The sequence below is a fragment of the Diceros bicornis genome, chromosome 17, assembly GCF_020826845.1.
Source record: "Diceros bicornis minor isolate mBicDic1 chromosome 17, mDicBic1.mat.cur, whole genome shotgun sequence".
Classification (NCBI taxonomy): domain Eukaryota; kingdom Metazoa; phylum Chordata; class Mammalia; order Perissodactyla; family Rhinocerotidae; genus Diceros; species Diceros bicornis.
The window spans coordinates 12,612,014-12,624,373 of record NC_080756.1 but is presented as its reverse complement, the minus strand read 5'-3'; the positions used below and the strand labels follow the sequence as shown (position 1 = coordinate 12,624,373).

Sequence of the window (12,360 nt, the reverse complement as noted above, 5' to 3'; positions counted from 1 at the left end):
AGGCTTGCTGTTCTAGCCGACTTCAGATAATACAACCAGGGATCTTGCAATATGTGATTTTAAGAAGCACTCTTGACCCAGTTCATCACTTCAGCGGAGCATGCACACTTAACCGCTACGCCTCAGGGCCGGCCCCTAGTTCATCACTTCAAGTAATTACATTTTCAGAAAACTAAAGGACGTGGCACAAATTCTCCCAGCTTGAAGGGCCCCTATTCTGTCCCAGTCTTTTCCAGTTAAGGATACATAAGGGAGAAGGTACTGATCTACATATTAAATGCAAGATGAGACACAATTCAGTACACTGTTGCACTTATATACAAAGATGAGACAAATTAAGGGTCATTAATCACAGGAATTAAACAAATGTACTTCTGTTGTTTCTGAAACAGCTGGCCTTCGACACTGACACACACTTGGCACCTCTGTCTTCCAGAGAAAGGCAGATACAGTTGCATACGGTAGACTGTCACTGATGTATACAAATACTACCCTCTTGGAATGTGGCTTTATTGGCCCAAACGACATGCTGTAGCTAACTGGGTGTGGCAACACAGTCGTCTACCCAACAGCCATTTCCCCCCTTCCCTACATACAGAACCCCAGGGCATTCCTGGTGGCAGTGTGCCAGCCCCAAGGGATTAATCACAATCCTCTTTGCTGGATACTCACTTTCCCAGCCTCCCCTGCAACTCAGGGTGGCTCTGTCACTCAGCTCTGGTCAACAAGATATAAGAGGAAGTCAGCTGGGGACTGGTACAGCAATAGAAGAAAGCCCTCACTGCCCACTTCCTGTCTGCTTGGGTCATTAGTGGGAGAATGTGATGCCTGGAACTACAGCAGCCTTTAAGGCCATGAGGTGACTAACATAAGAAGGAAAAGCTAACATGATTACAGGAATACACATTTTATAAATTTGGGTCATATTATAACCTCCTTGTTTCACTTAACACATAAGAAGCCATTTTTACACTTTATTAAATATTCTTTGAAAATATAATTTATATGGGCCGGCCCCATGGCTTAGCGGTTAGGTGCACGCGCTCCGCTGCTGGCGGCCCGGGTTTGGATCCCCGGCGCACACTGACGCACCGCTTCTCCGGCCACGCTGAGGCCGTGTCCCACATACAGCAACTAAAAGGATGTGCAGCTATGACATACAACTATCTACTGGGGCTTTGGGGGAACAAAATAAATAAATAAAATCTTTTTTAAAAAAAAAAGAAAATATAATTTATAATGGTTGTGTATAATTCCATGGAATGACTGTACCATAGTTTATTTAACTGATTTTCTATTGTCAGAAATGAAGGTAGTTCCCAAGGTTTTGCTATTCACTGTGGGAACATAAACAAAAATATTTATATACATTTCAAATTATTTCCTTAGGGAAAGTAGAACTGCTGGGTCAACGTCTGTACTTTTATGACTTTTAATACTTTCTTCCCAACTGCATTCTAAGATTACATGAATTTTCTACACTCCCACCAGCATTACACAAAAATGTATTTTCTTGTATTCTCTCCTGGATATTATAATTTAAAAAAATTCTTGCCAACTGATGGGCAAAATTTTACCTACTTGTATGGATTTTTCTGCCTCTTCCCTCACTGTCAGATTACCAACCGTCCTTTCTTGGCGCTGTCAGTAAGCCTTCTCTCTAGCAGCTGTCCCCTCCACCTGTTAATTTTCTTTTCTAATGTTGAGTTGGAGTCCAGATAAGACTTGTGGAGCATTGCGCTAGGTAGGTACGACTGACATGTAATGGTAATGCTGCCATAAAGAACTAAAAACTAATCTGACACCAAAAGCAAAAACAAACAAGTGGGATTACATCAAACTAAAAAGCTTCTGCACAGCAAAGGAAACCATCAACAAAGTGAAAAGGCAACCTACTGAATGGGAGAAAGTATTTGCAAATCATTTATCTGATAAAGGGTTAATATTCAAAATTAAGAACTCATACACTCAATAGCAAAAAAAAAAAAAAATCCTATTAACAAATGGGCAGAAGATTTTTGAACATTTTCCCAAAGACATACAGATGGCCAACAGGTACATGAAGAGAGGCTCAACATTATTATTATTTAACAGCATTACTTACAATAGCCAAGATATGGAAACAACCTAAGTGTCCATCGACAGATGAATGGATAAAGAAAATGTGGTATAGACATACAATGGAATATTGTTTACCCATAAAAAAGAAGGAAGTCTTGGGGCCGACCCAGTGGCACAAGCAGTTAAGTGTGTGCGCTCTGCTGCGGCAGCCCGGGGTTCGCCAGTTCGGATCCTGGGCGTGCACCGATGCGCTGCTTGTTAAGCCATGCTGTGGCGGCGTCCCATATAAAGTAGAGGAAGCTGGGCATGGGCTAGGGCCAGTCTTCTTCAGCAAAAAAGAGGAGGATTGGTATCGGATGTTAGCTCAGGGCTGGTCTTTCCTCACAAAAAAAAAAAAACAGGAAGGAAGTCTTGCCATTTGTGTCAACATGGATGGACCTTGAGGGCATTATGCTAAGTGAAATAAGTCAGACAGAGAAAGACAAGTACTGTATGATCTCACTTGTATGTGGAATCTAAAAAAATCTACAGGAAACAAACTGGTGGTTATCAGAGTGAGGAGGGGTTGGGAAGGCGGGCAAAATAGGTGAAGGGGATTAAGAGGTACAATCTTGCAGTTATAAAATAAATAAGTCACGAGATGTAATGTACAACACAGGGAATACACTGTATAGTCAATAATATTGTAATAACTTTGTAGGGTGACAGATGGTAACTAGACTTATTGTGGTGATCATTTTGTAATGTATATAAATATCAAATCACTATGATATACACCTGCAATTAATAGGATATTGTATGTCAATTATACTTCAATAAAAAAGTTATCACAAGGAAAAAAATTTTTTTGTAACTATGTATGGTGATGGATGTTAACTAGACTTACAGTGGTGATCATTTCAAAATGTATACAAATATCAAATCATATTGTACACCTAAAACTAATATAATGTTATATGTCAATCATAACGCAATAGAAAAAAAGAACTAAAAACCTACGAAGGAGGAGGGTGATATGCAAGTAGAGTAACTATAACACCTAACTGAACACAAGGAAGGGACAAAGAATAAAGGGGCTAAAAGAGGAGCTGCAGTGCCCTGACACAATCTCTGCTCCCTCCCCCTGCAACCTTTCCCCTGTGCTGGCTGCAAACCTAGTTCTAGGTAACTCCCACCTACTCTACCCCTGTAATTCTTTATCTTTATTTACACAGAGCTCACTCTGGTCTCCCCTGAAGCCTGGCTCACCTCCCGAGAGACCTCATTCACCTGGAGCACCCTCCAGGGGAGAGTGCTCCCTTTCCTGAACCCCATATATTTACACGGGGAAGTAGGGTCCGCATTCTCTTTGCACCCCAATGCTGCTCCCCGTTGTTGTTCTCAGAGCAATAAAAATCTCAGCTCCTTTGGAGATGATGCCAATCTGACATACTGTCTCCACCTTCTCTCATCTCCGTCATTCACTAAATATAGTCACTCAATATTTACTGAAGGGTGTGGCACCCCGAAAACTGCTATCCTCCTGGCATCTTGTCACTCAATAACTAGTCCCATAGTTCCTCATTGTGGTGGACATTGTTGGTTTCCTCTCCATGTCCTCTCCACTCCTTTCCTTTTGGATCGACTCCAATCCACCTCCAATGACAGGGACACACCCTGTCCAAGCCAATCAGGGCATGATATTTCCCTGGTCATAGTGATTATCAAGGGTGGATGGGCATTTTTCTAAGTTGATCTAGTCAGAGTGAAGTCCAGAAATTGATTCCAACGGTCAAGAGAAACTCGCTCTCTTCCTCTCATGGTATAAGGGAGTGATAGCTGGAACTGTCACAGCTAAGCCATATCTTGTTCCAGGAGGGGAACCCAGGGAAGACGCTAACAGGTGGAGGACAGTGCCAAGAGAACTAGAGAACTGATCCCTTTGTTATGTTGGCAACTTCTGGATCAAAATGAACCTAAAACCCACCCTACCTCTTTTTTTTTTTTTTTGTGAGGAAGACTAGCCCTGAACTAACATCTGATGCCAATCCTCCTCTTTTTTGCTGAGGAAGATTGGCCCTGGGCTAACATCCGTGCCCATCTTCCTCTACTTTATACGGGATGCCGCCACAGCATGGCTTAACAAGCGGTGCGTCGGTGCACGCCCAGGATCCAAACCTGCGAACCCCAGGCGGCTGAAGCAGAGCTCACGCGCTTACCCGGTGTGCTAACAGGCCGGCCTCTGCACCCTACCTCTTGACTTTTCAATTACATAAGCCAACAAATCTTCTTTACTGTCTAGCCAGTTTTAGTCAGATTTTTCCTACTTGCAATTGAAAGAACCCTAAGGGACATTCTCCTCAAATCCAATGCCCTTCCCCTCACTACCCTTTCAACCATTCACTCCCATGACCACTCATTCTGGTTTCCGTCTTCCTTTATATCCTTTGATATTTTAATCTCAAATGCTCTCTTTTCTCCAACTACAACTCTGAGATCTTCATCTCACTTCTTCAACCTCACTGAGATGCCAGCCTCTTAGTGACTTTCCATATTCTCTCAATCTAACAGGCCACTTCTATACTCACTCCTCTATTTGGCCTGGACCACAAACCCTTTTACTCAGACTCTCAACTCCCTCGCTCCCATGTCCATCCATCATCCCTACTCTACAAATCTCCAACCCATTACCATTGCAGCTGCCTCTTTTCTCTAGCTCAATTGTCCAAGCAGCCGACTACTGCTGGAAGAAGGAAATCACTACTTTGTGGACTGGTGCCATTACAAATTCATGATCTCCCATCGCAACCATCCTCCACGCTGCTCAGCAAGTTCACGTGCAGACCAGAGTAGGCGCTCAGTAAATGTCAAATCAGTTTTTGTGACTGGGTCCCCAGTAAGCTGTCTCCCATTTTTCACAGCACCTATTTCAAACCTTCGCTACCTTCTCAAGTCACCTCCTCCTACTTCTTCTCTTCGCAAATCAAATCACCTCACCTTCTACTTCAGGGTAAAAATAAGAGTTCAATACATGGGAACCCCCTCAGTCTCTTGAATCTTCAACCTATCTCCCTATCGACTTACTAGTTTCAGAGTCCATCCTTGACTCTTCCCTTTCACCCAGACAGCCATTCACTCTAGACATGTGAGTGCCTAGTACATGCCAGGCACTGTGCTCTGCCTGGCCCTGGAAACAGTGTGGGTTGGTGGGGAGAGGGGGCAGAGACATAAAAGACAGAGGCAACAAACCTGAGCAAAGAGGACATAGGACACCTTTGAAGATCTGAAAGCTAGTAGGTGTGGCTGGTACAGAGGTGTGGCTCGTCCAGGCAAGGAGTGTTTGAAACTGCTGGCTTTTGTGGGCCAATCTAAAGAATTAGTCTTTATCAAAACACAAGGAAGGATTTTAAGTAGGGACGTGACATGATCAAAGGTACATTTTGAAAAGATCACTCTTTTTATTAAAGCTGTGGTTACCTATGTTTGTTAACCTATGTTTGTTAGTTTATTCTCTGTGCTTTCCAGGAGGCTAAAAATATTTCAAATAGATTCCCAGGCCCTAACACAGACCTAGAGTCAGAATCTCTGGGGGCAGAGTCTGGAAGTCTGTCTGCTTCTCCAGGAGATTCTGAAGAACAGCTAAGACTGAGAACCACTGTTTCAGAACATTACAAAAATGAAACCAGCATTACTCACCACAAAATATATATTCTTCTGTTTCTATCTTGTATCTATATAGGCCTATAAAAATGGGACTTGGAAAGGACTTTGTAAACTACCTGTGTATCATAAAACATCCTCCTTATCCTCCCTCTTCTTTCTATTATGGGTTACCACCAGTAACACTCTCCGGTCAAAATGCCAGAGGACTAAAGACATCTTTCCTAACAAATTTTTTTCTATTTACTTAGGAAATAGTGTTCTCTCTACCTAAACTATTATCCATTTTAACACGTTAGCTAGTGTTTAAAGAGCTAGTTAAGCTGTATTGGGTGAACCCATAATTATTCAAGCTACTGAAGATCTACAGGGCTGTATAATTCCAAAAATTGTTCTCTTAGGCTTTTAATGTACACATTTTCTTTTTCTTTTAAAGATGTGCCCTTCCTAATTATTTTATATTGAGACTAATATTAGAATAAATATGCAATCCCTAAGAACATACAAGTCACATACTAAGTGGGGAAGGAAGAGAGGAGAAACAGGCATTTGTTGCAGAAAATCCACATACACGATGTATTAATCACCTATGCTCAGTTAACACGGTGTTCAGTCCAGTGTGCATTATTTACTATTAAAATAAAGAGACAGTACAAAAGATGAAGGACAGTCCTCCAACCCACGTTTGCCAAAGGTCTTCATCTTTTCTCCTTGCACTACTTCTCTCTGAAGCAGACAAAAATGCTAGAAAGTCAGATGACGCCATAACCACTTCTACTTGGCAAAGTGCCACAAGTGCGCTCTGGCTAGAGGAAAAGCGGAGGCAAAAAATCAGATAAACCACATCTTCGAAATCAACTTTTGTGGAAGTGATGAAAGACACAAAAAGTCATTTGTGATGTGGCCCTTCTCCAAACAGTCCTGTAACGAAACACTTAGGAGAAATGTATTCCTTCTTGCTCTCCATCTCTTCACGCCTAGTGATCCTTGATGGATGTAAAATGGGGAAAATACCAACTACCTCACATGTTGGGAAGACCAAAAGAAATTTATTTAACACCTATATACCACTTACTCTGTGCCAGGCCCACTTTGTTTTACAAGTATTAACACGTCTAATCCTCTCCACAGGCCTGTGAGGTAGGTACTATTACCTTTATTTTACAGATGGGGAAACTGAGGCACAGAAAAATAACTAAACTTGCTGGAGGTTTCCAGTAAACATCTGGCAGAAGCTGGATTAGAATTGAAGCAGGCAGGTCTGAGCCCCACTCGAGCACCACTGGGCTGCCTCTCTGAGATGACTTAGCCCTCCAGGCAGCCCCTGCTCTGGGGAGGCCTCCGGGATGGTTGCTGATGACCGCCTGTTCATCATCACTGTTATTTCTGTTTTACGACCCATTTCTACTCTTCGGAGAAGCTTTCTCCAGCCAGCGAACATCACTTACTGCTCCCTGACTCAGAGTAGCCCTTTTTTCCCTCATGCCTCACCCTCCTGAGCCCCCGCGGGTTTCCCACCCTGATCCAATGCCTGCGCCCCACCCCTCCCCACCCCCTGTGAAGCCTCAGCCTCCAGCAGGAGAGTCACCGCCGGGGCGTTTCCTGATCCAGATCGTGCAGGTGGGCCTGGCTGGGCTGGTTCCCTCCTAGCACAGAGGAGACCCCTGGTAAACGTCTGGGGGAATGGGAGGTCCAAAGAAGTCTCAGAGTGAAAGGCTGGTGAGCCCAGCCCTCTGTTCCAACGAGACCTGTGAGGACTGGACGAGGTGGCTGGCGCACGTGTGGCCGCGGTATGGAGAAGCTTCCACTTGGAGAGAGTGGGGCAGGTGATCGGGCTTAATTCCAAATCTTAACATTTACTTCAACGACCAGCTCAATTAAAAAAAAATAAAAACAACTTTGGAGTTACTGTTCCAAGTCAGACAGCAACTCAACGGCCTCTGTTCTCCCTCCACCAAACCGCAAGAGGAAGCTAAAGAGACGGCACCACTCTCCCCGGGGCAGTAAGTGCTTCCTTCTATCTGACCTCTATCCGGCCTGCGGCAGCTGCAGCTTCAGTCTTTCCCCTGGTTCTGAGTTCTCTCACCAGTGGATGCAGGAAAATATCCCCGCCCACACTAAACGGGGAACTCGGGGCCAAGCAACGGAGATACCCTGAAGGGCCGCGCGCGGTTTCAGGGTGAGGGGTGGGGATTGTAAATCGCTCATTGCCTTTCAGTTCCAGGACAAGAATCGGGCCCGAAAGAGCCTGAGTCACCAACCGGCGCCACCGGCCGGTAGCCACAGCCCCGGCTTCCGCTTGGAGCTGGAGAGCGGCGTTTCCCGTGAGCCCGCGGGCGCGCGGGGACTACGACTCCCGGCATGCTCCGAGGCCGCCGGAGTTAACCCTTCAGGGCCCGCGGCCGCCCTGCGCCCCGCCTCCGCCCCTTACCTGGACCCTGCAGGGTGAGTTTTAGGGAGCTGGGGAGGGACTCTTTCCTTAATTTAAGACTTAGGTGTGTGTGTGTGTGTGTGTGTGTGTGTGTGTGTGATGTACTCTCGGCGGGAGAGATGATTCTGATTTTCCTAAAATGGGACAATTTGCAGTAATGAGATTCAGACGCTTTTTTGCGGGTGGGAGACCCAGCATCAACTCTCTGAACCCCAGGGCCTAGGTAGAATCACGGCTGTCTTCTTCAGAATGCTATTTAAATCCTCTCCTTCTCCCCCTCCCCCCAACAAAAGTAGCCAGCAACCCCTCCCCTCTGCCAAAGGCCCCCACTCCGACCCTTCCCCAGCGCCCCAGTGAGGTTTGTTACCTGGCAGCCAAGTCAGGGTTTTTGTTATCCCTCTGACTGGGGGATGAGTACTCATGGAGCCCATGGAACCTCCCACATCCTTTTGGATTAGAGGTTTTAGAATTTAGGCCGTTCGCCTCTCAGAGCCTGCCCTTCCCCCCCAGGTGTCACCACGGAGTCCCTGCAGGTTCAGCAGGCACCCTGCCTTTGTCCGACTTGAATGACCACGGGCCTGTGGAAAAGGGTTCCTTCCCTGGGAGTATGGGTGGTGGGGGTTAAGCCCGATCCAACCTTTGCCCCCACCCCCACCCCTAAAACAACACTGGGCACAGGAGACAATGGGGGGGTCACACTCGTCTTTCTATTATTATTCTTTCTCTGTTGTGCATAGTTCCAGTCCTGGGCTGGGAGGGAGGGGGACAGGGACTATAAGTGGTCAGCTACCCCCGCTCCTCATCTATGGTCAGAGGGGAATGGAGGGGCTGCTTGTTTTTTTCATGTTTCACTGCTCCCAGACCCCACTTTAACAATCCCAGTTCACAAGGTCCCCTCCCTGCCTCGACCATGAAGAGTCTAAGGCTGCTAGCAAAAAAGGGCTACTCTGAGTCAGGGAGTTGAGAGCCTGGCATGCCTGAATCCCCTTCTTTGCTTCACCTCTGTCTCAGTGTCTGTCAGTGGCAAGCATCCTATCCTCACCCCAGAGGTGAACTCCCCCATTACAGGCAGTCTCTGGCTTCCTCTCCTTCCCCCCAAAGGGGCCATTGTTCTGGCCAGCATTTGGGGCGGGGTGGACAGAAGGGAGAAGACCTTGGGACAGGAGTCCTGAACCACAGGAGGCCAGGGGAGTGAGGGCAGGCCAGCATATCTCTCCTCTTATCTCACCCTTCCCACCGCCAACTGGCTCCCTGCCCCTGCCCCCGCCCCTTGACATCCCAGACTCCCTGGCTATTTAAACAGAGATGGGTGCCCCGATCGGCACACTGTCCTTTGGCCACTGGACATCATGCCTCCCAAGAAGGATATTCCTGTGAAGAAACCAGCAGGGCCCGCTGTCTCCAAGCCTGCTCCCAAACCAGCAGCAGTAGGGGCCCCTACAGCCAAGCCCAAGCCTGAGCCAGAGCCAGCTGTCCCTCTACCTGTGCCTCCTCCGGCCCCTCCGAAAATCCTGGAGCCCCCCATCGATCTCTCCAAAATAGTGGTGAGTCTCCTGAAAGTGAGGAAAGAATTTGGAGGGGGTAGTACAATGGTGGGATACAGCCTAGGGGATTAGGGGGTATCTAGAAGGTAGGGAATCAGTGAGCGCTAGGATGAGACTGGGGGTTCCTCTTAGTCCCCCATTTGGAAGCATCCAGGCTTGTGATTCTGCTATAGTCTTTGTTGTTCTCCCCCCTCTAACACATGTGTGTGTATGTATACACACACACACTCTCTCTCTCTCTCTCACTGACCCCCTTGCTGGAGGCAAGGACTGTGAGATGGGGAACATCTGGGTTCTGAGGACAGTTTCAAGGTGAAGGGAGGGAGCTGCTGCCTGTGCCTGGCTGACTGTTCAACTCTAAAGGCCACAGCTCTGAACCCCAGGAGGGAAGGCTGAAGAGGACAGATTTGTTAGACAATCACAGCTGGGGGCCAGGGGTAAATTTAGCCTTTGTTCAGCCCCCAGTTATGTGAGGGATGCAGGACTCAGGGCAGTGGAGGGAGGGGAACAGGTGGCATGGGATTAACCCTGTTCCCAGGAAACCCTCCCCCCTATAATTCCTCCTCTTGGGATTCTCCCAAAGTCCAGAGCTGGGAATGGGACTGAAGTGGCTGGGCTTCCAGCCTGGTCCCTTTGGGCCCCTCCCCAGAAGTGGCTGCCAGTTGGTTGGGAGGAGTGCGGGAGAGGGATTGAACGAGCCTTGTCATCCCTCCTCACCTGTTCTTTTCTTCCATAGATCGAGTTTAACAAGGACCAGCTGGAGGGTGAGGAGATGCTGGTCCCCTGCACCCACTGTCCAGTTCCAAGCCCCCCGGTCAGATCCCCTTTTTTTGTCCCCTAGCTCCAGTCCCGACCTTGAAACCTCCCACACTGGTCTTCTTTGTGTCCCCTTTTCTTCCCAGCTCCAGCACACAGTTTCTGAACCTCCTTTCTGTCTGGGGGTGATGGGAACCCCTGGTCAACACTGACCTCTCCTTATACTTCAGAGTTCAAAGAGGCCTTTGAGCTGTATGACCGAGTAGGGGACGGCAAGATCCAGTTCAGCCAGTGTGGGGACGTGATGAGGGCCCTGGGCCAGAATCCCACCAACGCCGAGGTGCTCAGGGTCATGGGGTACCCCAAGAGTGATGGTGAGGGAACAATGCGGGTTTTCAGTGTGGTGGTGGAACTGAGGGATGTTGCTAAGGTGACAGAGGATGCTGGGTGGGTCTCAGGATTTCAAAAACTGTCAAACACAGGGGCAGAAAAACATCCTGAATGTTGAACAGGATGAAAGCCTTTGGGAAGGATGGGAGCTGGGACCTAGGTGACACCACAGTGACCTCTTCCTTGCCTCTCTAACCTCCAGAGCTGAAGTCCCGGCGTGTGGACTTCGAGACTTTCCTGCCCATGCTCCAGGCAGTGGCCAAGAACCCGGACCAGGGCACATACCAGGACTACCTGGAGGGCCTTCGGGTGTTTGACAAAGAAGGAGACGGCAAAGTCATGGGAGCAGAGCTCAGACATGTCCTCACCACCCTGGGTGAGGCAGGGACCAGAACTCCTGTGGGGTGGAGAGGAGGGGGCGGACCATAAAAAAGGTTAGCCAAGTAGGCAGAGCCAGGGAGGGATTACTGTCCTGCAGGTCGTGGGCAGGAGACTGAGAAGGTCAGAGCCAGGGGGGGCAGAATCTGAAGGGCTTCCTCCTGCAGAGGCTAAAGTGAGAGGGGATGCAGATGCCTCCCGGGCAGAGGAAAGGGGATGAGGTGGGAGACCCGAGCTTCTGTTTTGGAAGGTGTTTGTACTCTGTGATCTGGTACCACTCTTAACCCTCTGGAATTCAGTTTCCTTGTCTGTCAAAGCTTTCACCAGGTGCTAATGCAGGTGAAATGGAAAGGAGATGCAGGAACGCTTTCCTGGCATTACCATTACAAGGAGAGGATGCCTTTGGGGTCTGTTGCTTTGGGAAGGTCTGCAGGGTGGGAGAAGAAGAGGTACCACCCAGAAGAGCGTGGCCTGGCTTGGTGAGGGAGGGGAGGCCGGGGTTAAAACGCTGTGTCTGGGGTTTAGGAGAGAGGATGACTGAAGACGAAGTGGAGTCTGTTCTGGCAGGACATGAGGACATCAATGGCTGCATCAACTATGAAGGTGACGGGCCAGAGGAGCAGAAGGGACCGGGGAGGAGGGGAGGCAGGAGGCTCGCGGTATGTGGGTGGGGGCACCCTGGGGCCTGGATTGCCTAAAGTCAGATGGATTACCCAAGGGCCTGCTTCTGAAGCCCCCTTGCCTCCTCTCTCTGCAGCCTTCCTGAAGCACATCCTAAGCGTCTGAGCTCTACAGGTAGGGCCATCCTACTCCGCCTAGAGAGGCAGCTCCCTTCCCTTCCCTCAGTCAGGCTGGAAAAGCAGGGAAGTGCGTTTTCAGCCCTGCTGCGCGCGAGCACCAGGGCTTGGCACCTTTCATTTCTTTCCACAGATGCTGTGGGCCGGACACCGGGCCCCCCGCAGGCGGAAGCACGTTCCTGCCACTAGGAGGCCCCCTATTGTTTCAAAATAAAGAGATGGTTCCTCCCTTGGCCTCCGACTGTTGCTTTTCTCAGCGGTGGGGAGGAGGGATTGGGGAGGGGTCTCCTCTCCCTAGGCCGATATCCTCAAATCTCCCTGCTGCTCGGAGCAGCAGATTCCTTGCGCCCCACCCCAGCTCCTG

The 12,360-nt window shown here is 48.5% G+C and overlaps 1 protein-coding gene across 1 annotated transcript; it reads left to right on the top strand.

Annotated features, from left to right (window-relative positions):
• Window positions 1-7,315: 7,315 nt before the first annotated feature.
• MYL6B (myosin light chain 6B) lies at window positions 7,316-12,230 on the top strand. The gene is made up of 9 exons (XM_058557956.1): window positions 7,316-7,703; window positions 7,919-8,145; window positions 9,435-9,675; window positions 10,412-10,439; window positions 10,662-10,805; window positions 11,024-11,197; window positions 11,725-11,802; window positions 11,957-11,994; window positions 12,130-12,230. The coding sequence occupies exons 3-8, from the start codon at window positions 9,481-9,483 to the stop codon at window positions 11,983-11,985; spliced, it is 648 nt and encodes a 215-aa protein (XP_058413939.1). The 5' UTR covers window positions 7,316-7,703; window positions 7,919-8,145; window positions 9,435-9,480; the 3' UTR covers window positions 11,986-11,994; window positions 12,130-12,230.
• Window positions 12,231-12,360: the final 130 nt, after the last annotated feature.

What these genes read in the sequence shown, in the direction of transcription:
- MYL6B (XM_058557956.1), top strand. Translation starts at nt 9,481, where the DNA reads ATGCCTCCCAAGAAGGATATTCCTGTGAAGAAACCAGCAGGGCCCGCT. An exon ending in TAACAAGGACCAGCTGGAGG is followed by an intron (nt 10,440 to 10,661) that starts GTGAGGAGATGC and finishes CTTATACTTCAG; the next exon opens with AGTTCAAAGAGGCCTTTGAG. An exon ending in ACATGTCCTCACCACCCTGG is followed by an intron (nt 11,198 to 11,724) that starts GTGAGGCAGGGA and finishes TCTGGGGTTTAG; the next exon opens with GAGAGAGGATGACTGAAGAC.